Source organism: Humulus lupulus, chromosome 7, assembly GCF_963169125.1.
Source record: "Humulus lupulus chromosome 7, drHumLupu1.1, whole genome shotgun sequence".
NCBI lineage: Eukaryota > Viridiplantae > Streptophyta > Magnoliopsida > Rosales > Cannabaceae > Humulus > Humulus lupulus.
This window is the reverse complement of record NC_084799.1, coordinates 10,111,015-10,134,196: the sequence shown is the minus strand read 5'-3', so window position 1 is coordinate 10,134,196 and position 23,182 is coordinate 10,111,015. Positions and strand designations below refer to the sequence as shown.

Here is a 23,182-nt window from a genome sequence, read left to right as displayed (position 1 = left end):
TTTGGCCATTTTTCGTCATTAAGACCTCAAGCTGCTTTTTCAAAGCTTCGAGTTGGGCCTTAACACCATCCTCTTCTCGAAGTTGATAGATCCTAGATGGTTTGTGTCAGTTGGTGCTATCAGTAGCACTTGGACCAGTCCAGGTATGAGACTTTTTTGCGGTTTCTTCGAGATATTCAAGAGCATCGTCTGGCTCTTTTTCGAGTAATTCACCATTGCATAGCATTTGTACAAACTGGCGCTCACGACTCGTGAGGCCTTCATAGAAGTTACTGACCAAACGCCAGTTCTCATAGCCATGGTACGGGCACTGATTTAACATATATTTGAATATTTCCCAGACTTGATAGAATGTTTCATTGTCCTTTTGGGAGAATGTAGAAATATGTCGTTTTAGACTGTTGGTCTTATGGCTAGGGAAGTGTTTTAGAAAGAAGGATTTGTTCATCTCCTCCCATGTTCCAATAGACCTAGGTCTCAAGGAGTATAACCATATTTTGGCTTTGTCCTTCAAGGAGAAAGGGAAGAACTTCAGTCACACAGCATCGACATTTTCAGCTCGGTTATAGAACATGGCTACTACCTCCTCGAATTCTCTGATATGCACGTATGGGCTTTCGTCACTACTACAAAATACCCTTTACGGGACACTTTTTTAGGACATGCACCTAAATGCAAGTCCTTACAAATATTTATGGAGTTTTTAGCACACTCATTGAGAGTCTTGAAAAAACACAATTTAGGACTCGCAATGAGTGTCCTAAAAGAATATGCGAGTCCTAAAAAAACCTGGGCTAAAAAATAAATGTTTTACTTAATAATTTTAAGGACTTGCTTTGGGAGTCCTTAATACTCTTTTAGGACTCGCAATGAGTGTCCTAAAAGAATATGCGAGTCCTAAAAAAACCTGGGCTAAAAAATAAATGTTTTACTTAATAATTTTAAGGACTTGCTTTGGGAGTCCTTAATACTCTTTTAGGACTCGCAATGAGTGTCCTAAAAGAACATAAGAGTCCTAAAAAAATATGGGCTAAAAAATAAGTGTTTTACTTAATAATTTTAAGGACTTGCTTTGGGAGTCCTTAATACTCTTTTAGGACTCGCTTGCTTTGGGTTTCTCCAACCCGTTGGTGGCCTTGGCGGGTTCTTCCTTAGGCCCCTTGTCTTTTGTTGGCGATTTCCCCTCATTGGCAATCGCGTCCTCGAGCTTGATATATCGATCAGCCCGATCCAAAAACTCCTGGGTACTTCTTACCCCATTCTTTCTGAGGCTACTCCAGAGGGGTGAATGGCGCCTAACCCCAGCAATTAGAGCCATCATCTTACCTTCATCGCCCACTGTCTTGGCTCCAGCTGATGCTTGCATGAAGCGCTGGACATATTCTTTTAAGGGCTCTCCTTCCTTCTAGCGTATCTCGACCAACTGGTTGGCCTCTATGGGGTGTACGCGACCCGCATAGAATTGTCCGTAAAATTCCTTTACGAACATCTCCCAAGATACTATACTAGCAGGAGGGAACTTAAAGAATCACTCCTGGGCGGTGTCAAACAGTGTCACGGGGAAGATCCGGCAGCGGGCATCTTCCGACACTTTCTGTATAACCATTTGTATCTCAAACTTGTTAACGTGAGATACTGGGTCTCCATACCCATAAAAGTTCGGCAGTGTTGGCATCTTGAATTTATTGGGGGTTCCAGCTGCAGCAATCCTATGTACAAAGGGAGTGCCCCTCCTCCTATCGTACTCTATATGGGACGTCCGTCCCCCGACCAGTTGTTGTACTGCCTGGTTTAGAGCATCAATTTGAGCCTGAACCGCTTTTGGGACTACAGGGGAGACCTGTGCTGGGGGAGCGTACTCATCATGCCTTTCACGACGGTCGTTGAGTACGTCCCTTAAATCGTCATCCCTGCGTCTCTACTCGCTAACCCCTAGCCGATCAAAGACATTCTGCTGCCTGGGTTGTCCCCCAGCGTTATGGCTAGCTGACATGTTTTCTCTAGGTGGGGGGCTTCTGCCTCCACCTTTTTCCTCATTCCTCTGACCAGTATTTCCTTTGCTGGAATCGGCTTCGTTATAGTCATGGCCATCTCTAAAATGTGGCTGACTACGGCGTGATCAGCTGTTCACGCTATTCCCTCCTCGGGTTGGAATTTCTCGAGCGTCAGGGGGAGGCCTACACTGGTCGTTGGGTCCCCGTGCATTGTTATGTCGTGGGGGGCCCCTGACCGCAGAGCCTGAATCGATGTTCCTTCTATTGGCAGAAGGACGCGGTCCCCTGCTCGGTAGATTCGGCTCTTCATCCCCTAGGCGTCTAGGGTTGCGGGGCGGCTGCCTGGCCCTATTCTGCCTCGGGCGCTGGGGATTGCCTCGACCAACCTGAGATGGAGGCTGCTGCTCAGTATCCCTACCTAGGACATCATCATGAGCCACAGGTGGCTGCTCTGACCTTTGAGGGCTTGCTGGCTGGAGCGGAGGACTAGGATTGGGAGCCCTCTGAGGCGGCGCACTTGGTGGCTGATCTGGCTGGGAGGTTGGCACAGCCTTACTCCATGACAACTGGGTGGCCGCTTCGAGAGCAGTCATTTCATCCCTCTATCGACGATCCATGTCCACTTGCCACTCACTCAGCTCCTGACGCTGGCGTTCTATTTCTCTCTGCTGCAACGCCATTTTCTCCGCAGCATTCTCCTGATTGGCCCTCAGATTAGCCAACTCATCCTGCAACACCCCCAGTGTTGCCCTTAGCGTTTTTGAATCTAACTCCTCCTCTTCAAACTCCAAATGTGGTTCATTCTCAGCCACATTTGGGGGAGGAGGTTGGGATGATGCAACGCCAACAGTCTGTCCATCCCTCTTGGATGATTTCGCCATTAGATTTTCTTACAATTTTTTATCAATCTCTCAATGAAAGCACCAAAATGTTGACCCTCGATTTGGCCAATGACACGGAGTCAAATATACGACAGGAAGTGAGACAACAATTAAGAGTTTAATCTAATGGTAAAGAACAAAACACCAAAGATTTATAGTGGTTCGGCCCCAAAGAATGGTAATGACCTACGTCGACTTAGTTCTATTATTAATATTGAATCCTAATGTCGTGATCAAAGAACTAGAGTTCTTGAGTTTCACAAACCTGGGGAGAATTACAACAAGACGATGGATAATTGCACTATAGCTCTCTCTCTCAATATTCAGGAAAAAGATTCAAAGATCAAAAGTCCCTTCCTTGAGCTATTTTGTGCATATTTATAGGCTCAAGGGGGGTTACATGGGCCATTGGGCCTTAACTCTCATTAATATATGTGTATCATGGTAATAAAGATGAAATAATAAATATAATTATTACAAGATCACAATCTTATAAGTGAATAAAGCGAATCATATGACCAGCCTGGTCGTACCTAAAAGTCAGCCTTGATGAAGCAATGTGCAGCTGGTCGATAACCGAACAACACCTTTTCACTTCAACTTTGCCACGTGTCAACCACGTGAGAGAAATCCTTGCCACGTCATCCGCAACCGTTTTTGGGTAAACAATGCCCAAATCGTGACAACCACTAAGCGGTGGTTGTAGTATAATCGGGCGGTCGATCCACAAGGAGGTAACCTAAACTCAAAAGATTAGTAGAAAATAACACAAAAAATTAATAACAAGAAATAAATAAAAAATGGAAATGAAAAGAGATTTGGGATTTTGGTGTTGTCTTTTTGATGAAATGATAAAATGAGATAAGTGAAATAAATGTAAGATGTAATCAAGAGTTTGAGAAATGGAAATGTTTCAAGAATCTTCCATATGTTTGTTTAGTTACTTGGTTAATTGATTTACAAAAATACACAAGTAAATAGCTCACATCCCAACATTTACTTGGAAAATCTAACATTAAAGTCCATATTCTTTTTTTAACAAAAGTCCATTTGAGTTATAAAGTTTTTTACTTTAAAAGCACAATGTTAATCTTATGAAAAATCTAAAAATGACAAAATACCCAAGGGCAATAATGCAATAGAAGATTAGACATAAAATTAAGTATCAATATTACTTTTACTAATTGGAAGCACATAGAAAGAGCATGACTAATCCTATATACTATTAGTACAAGTGAATAAAGACAACAAAATAGAGATGGGGATGAAAGAACATAAATAACTCAAATACATTACATTAAGAACATAGTAAATCAAAGTAGCAAAATAACATTACTAGCATATGGAATCATCCCTAACCTTCATAGGAAGATTAGGCCATTATGCTCATGATTCTCACAAAATTCTAAGAAGAAAATATGAGAAGAAAGTGAGTATAAATTTTTCTATAGTTTCTTTACTCTCAAATTACATGCTAAGTGTGAAGAAGGAGTCCCTATTTATAGAGGGAGAAAATGACTAAAAAGAAATTAAACAACAAAATGGGGTTTACAAAATAAATCTGAAATATTAATAATAAAATATAATTTTGAAAAATCAAAGTTTTTCAAAGTTTTTCTCTTAGCACTTGCTGGAGCCATGGCGAAGAGAAAGACGAAGCAAAAGAAAGGTCAGACGCCGGTGACTATGGGTACCAGAAAACAAGGTCCGACTTCATCAGATCGGGTGGTTAAGACTAAAGCAATGGAAGAGATATTGGGAGTGGAAGCGATTGAGTTTTCTGAAGATGAGCATGATGAGAAGGATGGTGCGATTGAAGATGGAAGCGGTCTAAGCAAGGAAAGCATCCAACAACAACAGGGCATCCAAATGGAGTGTAGTAGTTATGTGGAAGGCCTGCAGAAGTGTGCTTTGCAAATAAGGTCAGGTAAATCTGTTCCAACACCGATTCTTCGTTCAGGGCATGTGATGCAAAATTTAAACAATAAACTTGAAGACTCAATGGATGGGGGGTTGAATGCATCTGAAGGGGTTAAAATTGACATGGAGGATATTGAGGATGAAATAGCATACTAGAATTCGGCACTAGTCTGTTACGTTTTAGGGGCCAATCCACCATTAAATGTTTTCGAGGGTTATGCCTGAAGAATTTGGAAAGATAAAGGAGTAGATAAAATTGGAGTTCTAGCACATGGAGTATTTATCATTCGATTTGAGAATCAGATTACCAGGGACAATATATTGAATGGAGGATATATGTTCTTTGACAATAAGACAGTAGTAATGAAGCTGTGGGATGCCCATACAGATTTCAAGAAAAAAGATGTTAGTTTAGTTCCAATATGGCTTCAGATTTATGGATTAGATCTCAAGTACTGGGGGGAACGAGCTTTGTTTAAAATTGTGAAGCAGATTGGGGTTCCATTGATGATGGACTCATTTACTAAGAATAAAGAACACCTGATTTATCCTAGGGTGTTGGTGGAAGTGCAGATAAAACAAGAACTTCCTGAGATGATTTCATTTACTAATGAATTACATCAGGAAATACATTTGACAATGAAATACGAATGGCTTCCGATCACTTGTGGGAAATGTCATGGCATGGGTCATTTGTCTGATTACTGCAGGAAGGAAGGAGATGGTAGACAGAAATGGGTGGTTAAAAAGAAAGAAGAAAGGGCAGGTCAATTGGAGAAGCCTCAAGGGTCAGATGAGGAAGGATTTATTCCAGTTAAAAAAGGCAGAAGAGTGCTATCAGAGGGGACCAAAACTACTACTGTGTCTAATAATTTTCAGATTTTAAGGGATACAGGCAAGAGTTTGGAATGACAGATTCATGACAACCAGCAAGGAGGGGGAGATCCTCCCCAAGTAAATGGATATGATACCAAGTTGGAATGTCAGGGGGGTCAACAATCGCCACAAACAGGAAGAGGTTAAGAGATTGATCAACTCAATGAAGGTGGGTTTAGTTGGTCTCCTTGCAAATAAAATACAGACTCATAAGTTGGGATCTGTATACATTAATATGTTCATGGGGTGGTGTTTCTTCTCAAATAATGCATGGCACAAAGGAGGTCGAATAATAGTAAGTTGGGATCCGAAGATGTTTATAGTCAATATTTTATAATGCACAAGTCAACTAATTCATTTAGAAGTTCTTTCAATGGCTAGAAAGGAAAACTTCTTGGTTACATATGTATACGCACTGAATGATGACACTGGTAGGATCCCTCTATGGAATGACCTAAAAGAAATAGCAGCTATGATTAATGCCCCTTGGCTTATTTTAAGGGACTTCAACGATATACTAAGTGCTGAGGAAAGAATTGGAGGGAAACAGAGACAAGCAAGATCAGGTGCATTCAAGGAATGTGTGGAAAGCTGTGGGGTGGAAGATGTGAAATACACAGGATCATTTTTCACTTGGAATAACAAACAACCAATAAATACTCGGATTTACTCCAAAATTGACAGGGTAATGGCAAACCAGATCTGGTTAGACAAGTTCCCAACTGCTGAAGTAGTATTCCTACCAGAAGGCAATTTTGACCACTGTCCTGCGGTTTTATCTGTGTACCCAGATAATACAGCAGGTAAAAAACCTTTTCGATATTTCAGAATGTGGCAAAATTTTCCAGCATTTCAAGAGGGATTAAAAGGAGTTTGGCAGATCAAAGGAACAAATGTTCCAATGTTTCAACTGGTGCACTAAAACGAGTTAAACAGCTGCTAAAGGAAATGAACAAAACTGAGATTGGGGACATTCAAGCTGCACATTCTATAAGATAACAAGAATTGCTCAATAGTCAAGCTGCATTGCAGCAGAAACCCTATGATGTTGATCTTATTACTAAGGAAAAAGAAGCCAGAGCACGATACAATGCAACACATAAAAATTATATCTCATTTCTGCAGCAGAAAGAAAAGGTACATTGGTTGAAGGATGGTGATGACAATACCACCTTATTCCATAAGAGTATTCGGATGAGAAGGGCAGAGAATATGATTTATGCAATTCTGGATATGGATGGGGTTTGGATGAATAAACCAGACAAAGTGATCACATCTTTTATGCAATTTTATCAATAGTTATTGGGAAGTAAGATGGAAGGTAGGAAGTCAGTAAAGCCACAGTTAATTAACAAAGAGCCAAGGGTAACAGAAGCACATTACAGTATACTACTCACAGAATATGACAAAGAAGAAGTAAAGGCAACCATGTTCGAGATCCCTGGATCTAAAGCTCCGGGTCCTGATGGTTTGAGCAACTTCTTTTTCCAAGACAATTGGGAGGTGGTTGGAAATGATGTATGTGAGGCAGTGAGATCTTTTCTGCATTCAGGGAAACTTCTGAAGGAAATAAATTCAACAACATTGACTCTGATTCCCAAAGGTAAGTGCCCAGAATCTGTGAAGGATTTTCGTCCTATAGCCTACTGTAATGTGATATATAAAGTGGCAACCAAGATGGTTTGCAAGAGACTTCGACAAGTGCTACCATATATTATTGCTCAAAACCAAAGTGGCTTTGTTCAAGGGAGGTCCATAGCTCACAACATAATGATCTGCCAGGACTTGATCAGACATTATGGTTGGAAAAATTCAAAACCAAAATGTATGATAAAATTGGACTTGAGGAAAGCATATGATACGATTGAATGAGAATTTATAGAAGAAATGCTATATGCTTTTAATTTTCCTGCCAGATTTATCTGCATGATCATGAAGTGTGTTAGAACTCCAAGATATAGTCTTATGTTTAATGGGGTTTTTAATGGTTTTTTTGAAGCTAAAAAATGTCTTAGGCAGGGGGATCCATTGTCTCCCTTGCTGTTTGTATTGGGGATGAAATATCTATCTAGAATCATGATAAAAGTTGGTATGAAAGAGGGATTTAAATATTATGACAGATGTGAATCACTTAAGCTTAATCACTTCTGTTTTGCAGATGATGTATTGGTTTTCTGCCATGGAGACTATAAATCAATATATCTCATGCTTCAGGGTCTTAAGTTGTTCTCCCAAACTTCTGGACTACATCCGAATGAAGCAAAAACAACCATATATTGCAGTAATATGGAAGAATCAGAGATGCATAGGGTCACAAGAGCTTCAGATTTCACTAGAAGCAAGATTCCATTTCGTTATCTAGGGATTCCTATATGTCCAACAAGAATTACAACAATTGAATGTGATCTTCTAGTGGAGAAGATGGTTCAAAGGATTAAAGTTTGGAGTACCAAAAACTTATCTTATGTAGGCAGAGCTATTTTGGTGAACTCAATACTCATAGCAATACATACCTACTGGGCATAGGTATTGATTCTACCTCAAAAAGTATTACAACAAATTACTTCAATCTGTAGGAATTTCTTATGGAAAGGATTGGCTAAGTTTAGAAGTTCAGGACATGTATCATGGGATGATATGTGTAAAGCTAAGACAAAAGGAGAATTGGGATTCAGAAGGATAAATGAATGGAATATAGCAGCAATGAGAAAATATGTGTGGGCAGTGGCAATAAAGAAAGACTCTTTATGGGTCCGATGGATTCATGCAGTATACATTAAGGATGCAGATTGGTGGGCTTATACAGCCCCAAATACAAGTAGTTGGTACTGGAAATAGATTGTTAAAGTCAAGGAAAAATTCAAGGCTCTACAGCTGATTTCACTATTCTCAAGAGGAGTCTATAAGATAGGCGAGGGGTACCGAGCACTTGTTTCTACAAATTAGACGATACAGTGGCATAGGGAGGTCTGGAACAGAATCACAATATCGAAACATAGATTTATTCTCTGGCTTGCGGTTTTGGATAGGTTGCAAATGAAAGATCGATTATTCAGATTTCATATAGCTTCGGATGATTATTGCCTTTTGTGTGGAATTAATAAGGAAAATAGAGAACATCTATACTTTGAGTGCTATTTGAGCTTTCACGGTTTGAAAACAGATCAAAAATTGGCTGGGATGGCAAACGACAGCCAATACAATTAAGAAGTTACTGAGATGGATAGCTAAGGCAATGATTTCTCGATTTAGGAAGCAAGTGTTTTTAGCTACTATTGCAGCCTTGGTTTATCAGCTTTGGTAGTGTAGAAATGAAAGTTTATAGAGTAGCTATAGTTGTAAAAAGAATTCAATATAATATAAAGAGCAGAGTTAGAAATTTCATGCCTAACAAAATACAACTAGATAGAGAATGATTTGAACATTTGTAATAGAGATCATTGAATGGCCAATTTATGGTGTTGCTTAGGTTGTAAATGGATTGTTTTGCAATACATAGATATGATTTACCAAATTTTTTTTTTTGAAAAATCAAATCTTATTATAAATATTAATCTAGTTATTTTAGCATATAGTCAATATGTTTTTTTTTTAAAAATACTACAAAACATGAACTTTAAAGCTCAAAATAGCAATTTGCAAGTCCAAATCCCCACAAAATATGGGTTGAATGTGAGTTTTGACCCATTCTCAACCAATGGGGAGGCGCCACATGGCGCGGTCTGTTGAGGCCCGGTTAAAGACCTCGACGGCCTAGTCGACGAGGCCCTGTTTGCCGTATTCCTCGATTATGAAGCAAAGTGTATCGGAAGAGACGATTAAGCCGTGAAGGGTCTGCATCTGTTGGAGGATTTTCCACATTGACTCGTACTTTTTCGTCCGGACGAGGGTCCGCGCGAGCTCCTCCAGCTCGACGGTGGTGGGTCGGTAAGAGGGGTGGTGGGTCGGAGCCCAGTTGAAGAAACGGAGGGACTCCGTGCCAGACTTGGAACAGGCCCGGAGGACCCGGTAGATGAGCTCAGAGTCGATGGAGATTCGCATCTTGTTGAGAGTTCGCTCCATGTAGAAGTCACACTGCACGGCGTTCGAGATGTGGTGAATTGCTGCAAAGTAATCGTCTTTGGAAGTTTTACTCCCACTTTGATTCCCATAGATGCGGTCGCTGGCGGAAATGGCGGCCGGAAAGGTCTGGAGGTAGCGGACGATAGGCCGGCGGTTTTGGGTCTTGTATGTGTTTGTGTTTATTCCTTTGAGAAAGAGGAAAATAGCGTTTTTTGAGGACCTAAACATCTTCCTTTTAGCCAGGTAGGCGGGTGGACTGTTTTTGTAGCCAACTTATAATATATGTATATTGTCTTTGTCAATATTTTTTTTATAAATTATATATTAAGTTTGGAACCATTTTTTTTTACATAATATTATAATAATTAAAAGAGTGCCAATATATTGGAGATGAAAACTCAAATAATTCTATTTTATCAAAAACATAAGGCTCTGATTGTTATTCAATCTAAATACAATTTTATGTTTTTCAAAACTAAAAAAATGTGGGACCTACAATAAATCATGATTGGTGAGTCATTTCTGAAAATAAAATTCAAATACAAATTCCAACTTTTGCCTACAAAACTGAAAATGCATAATTGCCGTTTTCTTAGTATCCTAATTTTCTTTTTGAAACTTGTTTTTCTTCTACTCATTTTCTCTCCCCAAGCCAACACATCATCAAGTCTCAATTCTTTTCTTCTGGTATATTAAAATTATTGTAACTTAGTATTGTTATTATATATATGTAACTATAAATACATATTTCTTGAGTCATTCTTAAATTTTTTTATTAATATTTTTGTCCAATTATTTTTATCACAATTTATAATAATAATAAATAAATAAAAATATTTATAAGATTATAACAATTGAATCACTATTTATTTGTTTGGATAATGACTTATTTTATTTTTTATAATTTTATTTTCAAAAATCTAATTTAAAAATAGATAATTAATAAAAAATTTAAAAATGAAAAAATAAATAAATTAAAATTAAAATAAATATAACAATAATATATACTGTCATATAAATTCTTTCTAAGACAATGGAACATTAAAATAACACAATCCACACAAATCAACATAATGGAAAGTTATGTTCAGAAATCAAAACATTGGATATAATAGGAATTAAAATGTCTTCCACACACACTCACACCCAATCATTTGAGTCAACCAGCCCACAGTACCCTGTATTATGTATTCATTAAGTACCATATTATGTAACATATATGCTATGGATATATGTGAAATATTTGGTTTGTGTGTTTAATCTACTTTCATGTGAAACCAAGAAAAATAGATGAAAAAATTCATTCTAGGAACATCTGTTTATGAAGCCCCAAAAGATTAGAATATGAACATATTTTATGTGTGTTTGATATGAACTTTTTGGGTTTATAGTGCTTTTACACTAAAGATTATTATATAGAATATTGCTTGCATAGGAATTGATTAAATAATTTTTTTTGTTTATAATGCTTGTATAATTATAATATAGAATATTATATATTCTCATCAAATGTTTTAATATATCTATTGATAAATTAAAATTCAATATCCATCACCCATGTATATAAATAATAAATTAAAACATTTTTTTAGATTTAGGTAAATCAATTATATATTATATTTTTGTTATATTTTCAGATTTTCTACCAATCACAGATTTAGTTTTTTAAAATTAAAAAACAATTTACAGACAATGAACCAATCACATTTTCAAAAACATGTTTTCAGTAACCATATTCATATTTTCATTTCAAAATCACAATTTTAGAAAACACAATTTTCTAACTGCGAACCAATCAGGCCCTAACTTTCTTGATTATAAAAAATTACATCTTTGACAATTTTTCTCATTCTCTTTTACATGTTAACATTAATGTGTAGTTTTCAGATTCCATTAAATTTTATTTTTGCCGTACTTTATTTAGTCTAGCAATTGAGGCTTCTAGTTAACTATAGAGAAAGAATCATAATAATAATAATATAAATAGAGAAAAGAAAAAAAAATTGTAGAGTCGTACTCATACACACAAGATTGGCTTCTATAGTTATATTAGTTTAGTATCAAACTATTAATGTATTGCTAGAAACTGAAAATTTTCGAATTGATAAAATCCAACCAATGAAAGGTACATATGTAACCTTCTTATTTAGTTATGAATATTATTTCTCACTATGACCGGAAACACAGCAATAATAATTATTGAAGTACTAGTACAAAGGGTATTACAAGATCATGTGGCAGAGCATGATGGCTTCTCTAGTTGTTGTCATACCAGAACTGCTTTTGAAGAAGGTTGATAATGTTGTTGTCAACTTGGAAGGCCTTGGCTAGGACATCAGGGTTGATGGGAGGGTCTGAACCAAACACAGCATTTGCAATGGTGATCACTCCTGCATTTTGGCTGCTGAGACCAGCAAAGGCAACTGCTGGGGTGTGTCCTTTGTTGAACTGGAAATGAATCAAACCGATTGGGAACACGAACACATCTCCCTTGTTCAAAACCTTTGTGAAAAGGCGGTTTTTGCCATCTTGTTGGTTGGATGTCACAAACCCAACGTAGAGCGAGCCCTCAACGACGACCAAGATTTCAGTGCCGCGGGGGTGAGTGTGAGGTGGGTTCTGACCATATGGTGCATAGTCAATGCGAACCAACGATATTCCAAGAGTGTTGAGTCCAGGAATTTTGTTAACATCGACGGCTGTTACTTTGGAACCAACTGGATTTTCAGTGTTTCCTGCAATGTTGAGCCCTGAAGTAAAGAAATCATCCGCATTGACTTCCTTTGGATCCTTGCAAAACTTCCCATTCACAAACACTGCTCAAAATAAGTAATGTTCATTAGTAACAGATAGAGGCTAGTAATTAAAAATAGTTACAAATGAAAATTATATAAAAGTGCTGTGCTAGCAGGTAATGTAAAGAAAAGAAATGTATACATACAAGCTTTGTGGGGTTCATCTACTGCTACACAGAAGTCCTGAAGAGGACTAGGATCATAGGCAGAGGCAATGGAAGATGCCAAAGTAAATATGGCAAGTGTGAGAAGGAAATGAGCACTCTTCATTTTTTTTTTGGTAAACTGGTTAAGCTCTCTTTAATCTAACAGTTTCTGTAGTCACAAGTGAGAGCTATTGTAATTTAAACTTGCATGAAACCAAGTCTATTTATAGTGTGATTCTCTCTGACCTGAACCTAGCTAGTCCATGTTTTCTAATCGAAGCAGCGAGTAAGACTTGGAAAAATGTAGTCTTTGGTTGTTATCTATTTAATAATGAAACAAAGAATCATTCTTCAACCACTGCGAAGAAGTTTATTTCATTTAATTTGATCATCAATCTTTTTTGCTTCATTCAATGACCAATTGCAAGGAAGTGGTCATCTTTCTCTCTAGTAGTATTACTTAGCTTTAAGTGCATTTTTAGCCACTTATTTGATTTTAATTAGAGCTGAGAATCTATTTGATTTTATTTGTAATAGATAAGATATTACCTGCCTTTAGAATTTAGATGTGAAAACAAGACTTCTGTTAAGTAGAAACAATTCCATGTCTTGCTTGGGGAGCACTCTATAGAATTTTCACATATCCTAACTAACACATATAAAATTCAAAGCAACCCTTTACTTGTCAACACACAAACAGTGCTTTTCTACCATCTCATTAGTTTTTCTGGCCATTTTACTACATTTATTCTCTAAAAGAAATGTGCTAAATTAGCTAAGTTGTTCTTAAAATGTCATTTAGGACCAACAAAAGATGAGCTATAATAGTTCTCTCCTTCATACAAAAACTTGGACTGGTTGAGGATACCCTTTGAGGCTAATTAAGTTGTAGCAAAATAATTAAAGAAGTGGCATTTAGCATATTCAACTACAGGTTCTCTCATTCCAACCATGATTTGCTTACATATGCAAATTTACTACGTACTTCTACATCTAGACATGATTAGATATATATATATATAGTAATAAAATATTTAATTTTTTAATAGTTGCAGGCCATGAAATCTCTCTATCTTCATTACAAATCTTGTTTTTTATCTATTTATTATATTTATCTGCATTGAATAAACAACCATCATTTTCCTGTGGATAAAAGTCTCAACTGGTTCATATTCGACCATCGTTTAGATAAGTGTCATATTTTCCCAAATTGATCTCTAGAGGATGATGTGACTGTTATATGTTATGAAATGTATCTGGTGCAGCACTTTCTATATATGCTATGATCGATTGCTTAGTCTGTCAAATATTATTTATTTCCTTGGACTGCTTCAAGTATTTTTAAAAGAACGTGTCAAATTGAAACTTCTTCTGATGTAAATTTTTTCCTCATTTGAGCATTTTTTCTCAATTTTTTAATAATATTTTTCAAATTTAGTCCACATGATCTTTTGTTTCTGCTAGTATCATTTTCCTGTAGTATTACTAGCCCACCCACTGAATAAGATTGTACTTTTTTTTTAACTATGCAGTTAGTTACAGTAAAACCTCTATATATTCTTTTTTTTTTTGCAGTGTACTAATGTATAAAAAATACCAATAATATGTTAGTCTTGAAGAACAGCTCCAAAAATGAGTATGCAAAGCATATTATTGGATGAATAAAAAGAAAATCTCACGCAGTAGAAAATAATTTTGTATTTAGTCAAGTGTGCTCTATAGAAGTGTTTTTTTAAACAAACACAAATAAAACCAACAAAGAGAGAAGAGAATGAATATGGAAATGCCTTGTTATATAAAAGTGAGACATGTTATTTTTTTATATATATCCATAGATTTATAACAAACCACTCCTTCAAGGTTAAAGAGTGGATTCTTCATACGTTTGAAGAGATTTTACAATTACTTGCATGATAATTTGTTCAAATCAGAGACCAAGTCTTATTCACATTTGAAGATTAAGTGAGCTTGAGCAAAAGCTTTCTTTTGATTTGCATAATAGAAAAACTATACCAAATGCCCTTTTGTGTTATACCTAGTCCATTCAGCTTTGATATCTAACTAAACATATTATTATAATAATAATAATATTAAACAAACGTAAAATCCAACTTTAAGATAAAACTTGCCCAATAAGGATTTTCTCTAGTAATAATGGTGCCTAAATCTCCAACTTAAACTCAAGAGTTCTCTGATATGATATTAACAGAGATCAGAGGAAAGGGCAATTAAGTATTAACAAGTAAAAACAATTAATTAAAAAGAAAGTCAGAAAAGAAATTCAGGCATTATGTGATATGCTCAAAATCACCAAATCAAGTTGAAAGTTCCCTTCTAGAGGCAAAGACCAGTTGAAGTTACATGTCGATTTCCTCACAATATCAGTAACAAAACTATTATTGACCAAAAATTTACCAACTCTGTCATGAGGAAAAAACAAACCAAAACTCTTTTTCACTTCATGAAGTATGACAGCCTAGCTAGTACAGAAACTCCCATCTATAAAAAGACGAGTTCTAGTGCAAGATTTCTCAACAATCTCTCAAGCAACCAAAAACAAAACTTGAAGAGATTTTTATAGCATATAGTTACTAACCATGAAAGGTGTTCATTTCCTTCTTTCACTTGTTGTCTTGGCTTTGGCAACTTCCATTGCCTCTGCCTATGATCCAAGCCCTCTCCAAGACTTCTGTGTGGCAGTAGATGAGCCCCACAAAGCTTGTACGTATACATTTAATTTTACATTACCTGCTTGAAGTTTTATAAACTTTTCACATTACTTGTCTCTATCTATTACTAATGAACATTACTTATTTTGAGCAGTGTTTGTGAATGGGAAGTTTTGCAAGGATCCAAAGGAAGTCAATGCGGATGATTTCTTTACTTCAGGGCTCAACATTGCAGGAAACACTAGTAATCCAGTTGGTTCCAAAGTAACAGCCGTCGATGTTAACAAAATTCCTGGACTCAACACTCTTGGAATATCGTTGGTTCGCATTGACTATGCACCATATGGTCAGAACCCACCTCACACTCACCCCCGCGGCACTGAAATCTTGGTCGTCGTTGAGGGAACGCTCTACGTTGGGTTTGTGACATCCAACCAACAAGATGGCAAAAACCGCCTTTTCACAAAGGTTTTGAACAAGGGAGATGTGTTCGTGTTCCCAATTGGTTTGATTCATTTCCAGTTCAACAAAGGACACACCCCAGCAGTTGCCTTTGCTGGTCTCAGCAGCCAAAATGCAGGAGTGATCACCATTGCAAATGCTGTGTTTGGTTCAGACCCTCCCATCAACCCTGATGTCCTAGCCAAGGCCTTCCAAGTTGACAACAACATTATCAACCTTCTTCAAAAGCAGTTCTGGTATGACAACAACTAGACAGACCGGGAAGAAGTAATGGATAATAAATAGTCTATATATTTGTTTCAACAACAGTTTCTACAGCACTTTTGTTTTCTGTCACCTAATAAACAGTTTGGTTATGTCTGTTCCTCTGTTCTCATTGTAATAATTGCAAGTTTTTGCTGCTGAGTTCATAAGAAATTTCCTTGTAGTCTCACTCTCTCATTACTCCTGATCTGTCCTAATATATAATACTAATAAAAATCGAAGTTGTGCTCAAGTAAATTAAACTTGTGGATCTTTATATGTCAAATTAATGATATTAAAAGTCTTTAAAGAGCTCAGATTATGATAATTAAAAGAAGTTAATCAATTATTTAAATATCGGATTATTTAACTAGTTCCAATATGATTGGCCTCATTTAAACAATTTTTTTCCATGAGCTAACAAGAATGTACCATTTCCCCATTGCCAAATAATTAATCTCATTTTCTGTTATATATTTTAATATATAAAGTCCAAGGATGATCATATTTGCATTGTTGTTCTCTCTTGGGAGTGGTAGTTATCAGAGAAAATTGTACAAGTAATTTTCATTTTAATATATAGTTTGGTTCACTGTAATGGATTTAGAATGATAATCGAAATAGTAATAGAATGTATTAAGAATAGTAATAGGAATGATATTATGATGTTTGGTTTGGTATTGGAATAGAATGAAATAAGTGGTGTATTGACAAAAATATCAATACTTTATATTTTTTTTATATTTCTAAAATAATTATAATTTAAGTAAAATTTTAAAAAAATTATGATTTAATTAATACATAACCTAAATTATTTTAAATACTTTGAATTAATTTTTTTTATTAAAAATTATTATATAACTTATAATAACCATTTAAATGTATTAAAAAATATATGATTTTTTTAAGGGGAGCAAAAATATAAATCTTAAATAAAGAAAAATTAAAAATTATTTGTATAATAATAATAATAATTCATTACCCAAGACTAGCTCAGCTACTTCCACAAAAGATGAGGGTAATAGAAGTCATTTGATTTGATTTTAATAGTTGGTAATGGAAACTTGAATACATAGTTATAGGATTGTAATTGTTATTCACTTATGTGATGCATGTAATAATGATTACAATACTTAAAAGAGAAAAGCAAACTTTCATTCCATTACAACCAACCAAAGGTGCACATAAGTAAAATAATATTAGTTTTATTCTTCATAATTGTGTTTTTTTTAATCTTTTTTCTTTTCTACTTTTGAGAGTAATATTAATTAATTGTATTTATTTATTCTTTTTGTTGTGTAGTTATGATTAGAAAGATGTCTAATATAAATTGAGGATTCGGTAGGAAAAGATTAAATGACTTATCTGTATATAATATCCCTAAATTTTGAATATATAGATTTAATTAAGACCTCCAAAAGCAAGAAAATTAGATTGAAAATAGAAAATTCTAACTAATTTAAAAAGGTCTCCAGGCAAATTTTGCCTGAGCCATATATGGTTTTGATGTGTACATTTTCAAGAGGAGTAGTGGAGGTAGTGTTTCAAATAACATGAGCTGCTTTACGTGATGATGCAATTAATAACATTTCATATTGTTTTACGCTCAAATCGTGATAATCACTAAGTGGTGGTTGTAATATAATCGGGCGGTCGATCCACAAAGAGGTAACCTAAACTCAAAATATTAGTAGAAAATAACACAAAAAATTAGTAACAAAAAATAAATAAAAAAATTGGAAATGGAAATGAAAATGAAAATGAAAAGATATTTGAGATTTTGGTGTTGTCTTTTTGATGAAATGATAAAATGAGATAAGTGAAATAAATGTAAGATGTAATCAAGAGTTTGAGAAATGGAAAGATTTCAAGAATCATCCATATGCTTGTTTAGTTACTTTGTTACTTGATTTACAAAAATACACAAGTAAATAGTTCACATCCCAACATTTACTTGGAAAATCTAACATTAAAGTCTATATTCTTTTTTTAACAAAAGTCCATTTGAGTTATAAAGTTCTTTACTTTAAAAGCACAATGTTAATCTTGTGAAAATTCTAAAATGACAAAATACCTAAGGGCAATAATGCAATAGAAGATTAAACATAAAATTATATATTAATATTACTTTTACTAATTGGAAGCACATAGAAAGAGCATGACTAATCCTATATACTATTAGTACAAGTGAATAAAGACAACAAAATAGAGATGAGAATGAAATAACATAAATAACTCAAATACATTACATTAAGAACATAGTAAATCAAAGTAGTAAAATAACATCACTAGCATATGGAATCATCCCTAACCTTCCTAGGAAGATTAGGTCATTATGCTCATGATTCTCACAAAATTCTAAGAAGAGAATATGAGAAGAAAATAAGTAGAATTTTGCTATAGTTTCTGTACTCTCAAATTACATGCTAAGTGTGAAGAATGAGTCTCTATTTATAGAGAGAGAAAATGACTAAAAAGAAATTAAACAACAAAATGTGGTTTACAAAATAAATCTGAAATATTAATAATAAAATATGATTTTGAAAAATCAAATCTTATTTTAAATATTAACCTAGTTATTTTGGTATATGGTCAATATGCTCTTTTTCTAAAATACCACAAAGCATGAACTTTAAAGCTCAAAATAGCAATTTGCAAGGCCTAATACCCACAGAATATGGGTTGGAGGTGGCTGGTGGCAGAAGTGGGTTTTGACCCATTCCCAGCCAATGGGGAGGCGCCACGTGGCGCGGCTGGGAGAAGAGAAGGCTGGGTCTGGTGGGCTTGGTACGTTGAGCGTGCATTGGGCTTGGAGGCTACGCTAGGCCTTCAAGGATGCTGATGCTTCGGATGGGCTGCTGGAGATGGGCCTTCGTTTAGGCTTCAGCTGCGTTGGGGGATGCTAAGGAAGCTGAAAGGTGCGTTGGGATAACTGAGGACAGGTGGCTCGCGACTGGCTCAGCAGGCGACTAGGCTTGGGCCAACGGGCCTGGGCTTCTCCTTCAGTTGGGTCGGCTGAAGCAAAGCAACATATTACTTTAAAAATGCCATTTTTAATTTAATTCTTTTCTCTTTTCCCATTTTCTTTTCTTTTGCTTTTATTAATGTCAAAATGCAACATACTTTATACAAATTAAATTAAAATTAATATTTTCCATTAAAGAAATATATCAAAATAAATTTAAGAAAATATTAATTAAACTTAATTTAATTTAAACTTTAAGCTTAGTAAAATGTCATTTTTTTTAACTCCACACTGTGGCGTGAGAGCTGCTCTCTTCCTCTCCATGGCGAGATGTAAGAAGGCAATTCAGAAGCCAGTTTCTTCATCTTCAGAGGTTGGGATCGATTCAACTAAGGGATTGAATATTGAAGAGGTGAATTCTAAGCGTCTTAGTGTTGAGCAAGCGGCAGAGGAAGTCTTTGCAGATACTGTGACTGATTTCACTGAGTCTATCGAAGAAGATGGGTTAGATTCTGCTAACGATGGAAAGGTTGATGAGAGGATCAGCTTGGATGAATCCGTTCAGGTGAAGGATGGAGACAACCTAACTTTCCAAGATCTGGCCAAGGATAAGTGGACTCAATTTCGGGATAATTTCACGCAGCAAAATGGAGTGAAATTGGATAATTTCACGCAGCAAAATGGAGGAACCTATGCTCAGGGATGGGAAGCTGATAGATCAATTGGATCTAGAGGAAATCGAAGAGCAGGCATCCTTTTGGAATACAGCTATAGTCTGCATTGTACTTGGAGCTAACCCACCGATTGCAGTGTTCGAAGGTTTCATTCGTAGAATATGGGGAAAACTTGGAATTGAAAGGGTGGCTAGGATGAATGCATGGTTTACGATTGTTAAATTCTGGGATGTTTCGACTCGGGATTTGGTTCTAGAATCTGGAGTGATTCATTTTGATAGGAAGCCAGATATTCTAAGGCCATGGTATACAAACATTGATACATTAAGGTTAGTGAAATCGGTTCCAGATTGGGTTAGATTACATGACTTGGGTCTTCAATTTTGGGGAACAAAATGTCTGAGTGCTCTTGTGAGCACCTTTGGTCGACCCATGATGATTGATAAAATAACTAAAGATAGATCAATGGTGAAGTTTGCTAGAGTCCTAGTGGATGTGGAAATCTCTGATAAGCTTCCCCATAGTATCAGTTTTGTGAATGAACATGGTCAACTGATCGAGCAGATTATTGAGTATGAATGGTTGCCTACTAAGTGTTCGGTTTGTAAAAGTCTTGGGCATGCTACTTCTAGTTGTAGACGGGAACAGAACTTAGTTTGGCAAACTAAGAAGGAACAGGGCATGGCAAGTGAGAAGGCAGTTGAACACAAGCAGGTTGAGTCTGATCCAGTCCCAGATTCTTTGGACTCGACTTCAGCAGAGCCTGAGATGACTAAGGTAACTCCAGTTGATACTGAGAAGGATACAAGTGTTTCTACAGAAGTTTAGGACCAGGTATGGACTACTCCCAAAAGAGTGAGTGGAGCTAAGCATATTAACGAGGAATCCCAACCTAGTAAGAATAATCAATATAGTGTTTTACAGGATGGACAATTGGAGGTTCCAAAACAAGGTAAAATCACAAAAAAAAAAACTTCTAATGGAAGGAGGAAATCTGCTCTGTTGGAATGTTAGAGGACTGAATAATAGGAATAAATAGAAATCCCTTTATGATTTCTGTAGGTCCAATAAAATTGGGTTGAGGGCTTTTCTTGAGTCAAAACTTAGGGGTTCTAAAATAGAGGACATGATGACTTCTGTTTTCAGGGATTGGAAGTATTACTCTGTCCCGATTGTTGAGGGGAGAATTCTGCTGGTTTGGAAAGAGGACCTTATTAAAATTTCAGTTCTTGGTGTGGAAGACCAGTTCATTCACTGTACTGTGAAGATCATGGGAGTTTTGAAGAAATTCTGCTTGACAGTAATATATGGTTGGAACCAAATTGAGGAGAGGAAGAGACTTTGGCATGCCTTAGATTCTCTGAGGTTTCCTGTCCAACCTTGGCTAGTTGTTGGTAATTTTAATGCTATTTTTGACTTTGATGATAGAATTGGTGGTAGATCTATAACTGACATGGAAAGGGAAGATGCTTGTACTTGGAGAGCCAACTGTTTGATGTCTGAAATCCGTAGGATTGGTGCTCATTACACTTGGTGTAATAAACAGAAGGAAGGGTCTCGTATATTTTCCAAATTGGAAAGAGCTTTCAGTAATGAAGCCTGGACTGATGCCTTCCCTAATTCAGAGGCTCATTTTAACTGGGATGTTATTTCTGACCACTGTTATTATGTTATTAAACCTATTCTTAGTCAGATTTCAGGGGTGAAACCTTTTAAATTCTTCAACATGTGGACAAAATATGAGGAATTTAGAGAGATTGTTCTGAATAGTTGGTGTACTAAGGGATATTGTTCTGATCTGCTGGGAATTAGTCAGAAATTGAACAAATTAAAGTCAGTTTTGGTTCAGTTTAATAGGAGGAAAATTGGGGATATAACAGATAGATATCTAGAAGCCAAGGAAAAATATCAGCAAGCTCAATTTTCACTTCAACAGCAGCCTCAATCTATAGAGTTACAGAGAGCAGAGCAAGTTGCTTGTACAGAGTTTAATTACTGTTCTAAAATGCATGAGAGCTTCCTTAGGCAAAGGAGCAAAGTTACTTGGCTAAGATATGGAGATGACAACACAACTTACTTTTATGCAACTTTAAAACAGAGATCTGCTTTTAATCGAATCACTGCTTATGTGGATGATCATGGACAGATTGTTGATTGCTATGAGGATGTGATCAAGCATTTTGTTAACCATTTTAAAGGGTTTCTGGGCAGTCCTAGCTCTACTACTGCTAGGATCAGCTGGAGGGTTTTAAGGTTGGTAATATTTTAAGTTTAGATCAACAACTTAGTTTGATTAGGCCTTTTACGAAGAAGGATGTTAAAGAGGCCATGTTTAGTATTCATTCTGTTAAAATTCCTGGTCCGGCTGGGTTTGGTTTGGGATTTTTCAAGTATATGTGGAAAGATTTGGGGGATGAGGTAGCCTCTGCCGTGCTGGAGTTTTTTGATTCCTGCAGCTTGCCAAAATCCCTTAACAGATCAATTATTGCTCTTATCCCAAAAACTGATTCTCCATCCACAGCAATAGATTACAGACCAATAGCTTGTTGTAATACCTTATACAAGTGTATTTCGAAGATGATATGTGTGAGATTATCTATTGTTTTGCCTTATCTTACTCATCAGAATCAAGGTGTTTTATTAAGCATAGATCGTTGGCCCATAATATTTTCATTCATCAAGATCTTCTCAAAGGTTATTCTAGGAAGAATATCTCAAATAGATGTTTGGCTAAGATAGATATAAGCAAAGCTTATGATTCCGTTGACTGGTATTTCTTGGAGGATTTACTGACCGCCTATTGTTTTCCTAGTCGGTTCATTAGTTGGATCATGGTCTGTTTGAAAGGGGCTTCTTATTCTTTACTATTGAATGGCAGACTTCATGGAGCGTTCAGTGGGATGAAAGGATTGCGACAAGGAGATCCTATATCTCCTCTTCTGTTTGTATTGATCATGGAATATCTAACTCGATTACTGATTCTAGCTGCCCAGCACAAGGTTGATAATGATGGCTTCTCTAGTTGGATTTTATCAATACGAAAATTTTCAGTTTCTAGCAATACATTAATAGCTTGATTCTAAACTAATATAACTATAGAAGCCAATCTTGTGTGTCTGAGTATGACTCTACAATTTTTTTTCTTTTCTCTATTTATATTATTATATGCGAGGACATTATATGTGAAAGACTTAGATGAATTGGAAGAGGGCATTGTGTTCACGCTATGTAAATTAGAAAGTATTTTTCCTCCTGCTTTCTTTGATGTGATGATACATCTTGTGGTGCACCTGCCATTAGAAGCTAAGTTAGGCGGTCCAGTACAAATGAGATGGATGTATTCGATCGAAAGGTAATATAAATTACAACTTAAATTATTGTATAATCATTGAAGACAATATTTTTATTACTATTTATTAAGAACATAATAATTTTCAGGGAATTAGGTCATTTGAAAAAATATGTAAAGAACAAAGCCCGACCTGAAGGTTCCTG

General features: G+C 36.0%; 4 protein-coding genes across 4 annotated transcripts; 3 read left to right on the top strand and 1 right to left on the bottom strand.

Annotated features, from left to right (window-relative positions):
- The first annotated feature begins 6,044 nt into the window (after positions 1 to 6,044).
- LOC133791353 (uncharacterized) lies at positions 6,045 to 8,509 on the top strand. The gene is made up of 5 exons (XM_062229281.1): positions 6,045 to 6,574; positions 6,688 to 6,913; positions 6,971 to 7,274; positions 7,830 to 8,095; positions 8,198 to 8,509. Exons 1-5 carry the CDS (start codon positions 6,045 to 6,047, stop codon positions 8,507 to 8,509), a joined length of 1,638 nt encoding a protein of 545 aa, XP_062085265.1.
- A 3,254-nt stretch (positions 8,510 to 11,763) lies between these two features.
- Positions 11,764 to 12,926, bottom strand: LOC133790631 (germin-like protein subfamily 1 member 17). Its single transcript, XM_062228328.1, has 2 exons — positions 12,675 to 12,926; positions 11,764 to 12,549 (listed from the first exon to the last, which is right to left on the bottom strand). Exons 1-2 carry the CDS (start codon positions 12,796 to 12,798, stop codon positions 11,990 to 11,992), a joined length of 684 nt encoding a protein of 227 aa, XP_062084312.1. The 5' UTR covers positions 12,799 to 12,926; the 3' UTR covers positions 11,764 to 11,989.
- A 2,271-nt stretch (positions 12,927 to 15,197) lies between these two features.
- Positions 15,198 to 16,238, top strand: LOC133790630 (germin-like protein subfamily 1 member 17). Its single transcript, XM_062228327.1, has 2 exons — positions 15,198 to 15,395; positions 15,498 to 16,238. The coding sequence occupies exons 1-2, from the start codon at positions 15,272 to 15,274 to the stop codon at positions 16,055 to 16,057; spliced, it is 684 nt and encodes a 227-aa protein (XP_062084311.1). The 5' UTR covers positions 15,198 to 15,271; the 3' UTR covers positions 16,058 to 16,238.
- A 3,097-nt stretch (positions 16,239 to 19,335) lies between these two features.
- Positions 19,336 to 22,764, top strand: LOC133791352 (uncharacterized). The gene is made up of 5 exons (XM_062229280.1): positions 19,336 to 19,762; positions 19,824 to 20,495; positions 20,612 to 20,639; positions 20,750 to 21,940; positions 22,566 to 22,764. Exons 1-5 carry the CDS (start codon positions 19,336 to 19,338, stop codon positions 22,762 to 22,764), a joined length of 2,517 nt encoding a protein of 838 aa, XP_062085264.1.
- The last annotated feature ends 418 nt before the right edge of the window (positions 22,765 to 23,182 follow it).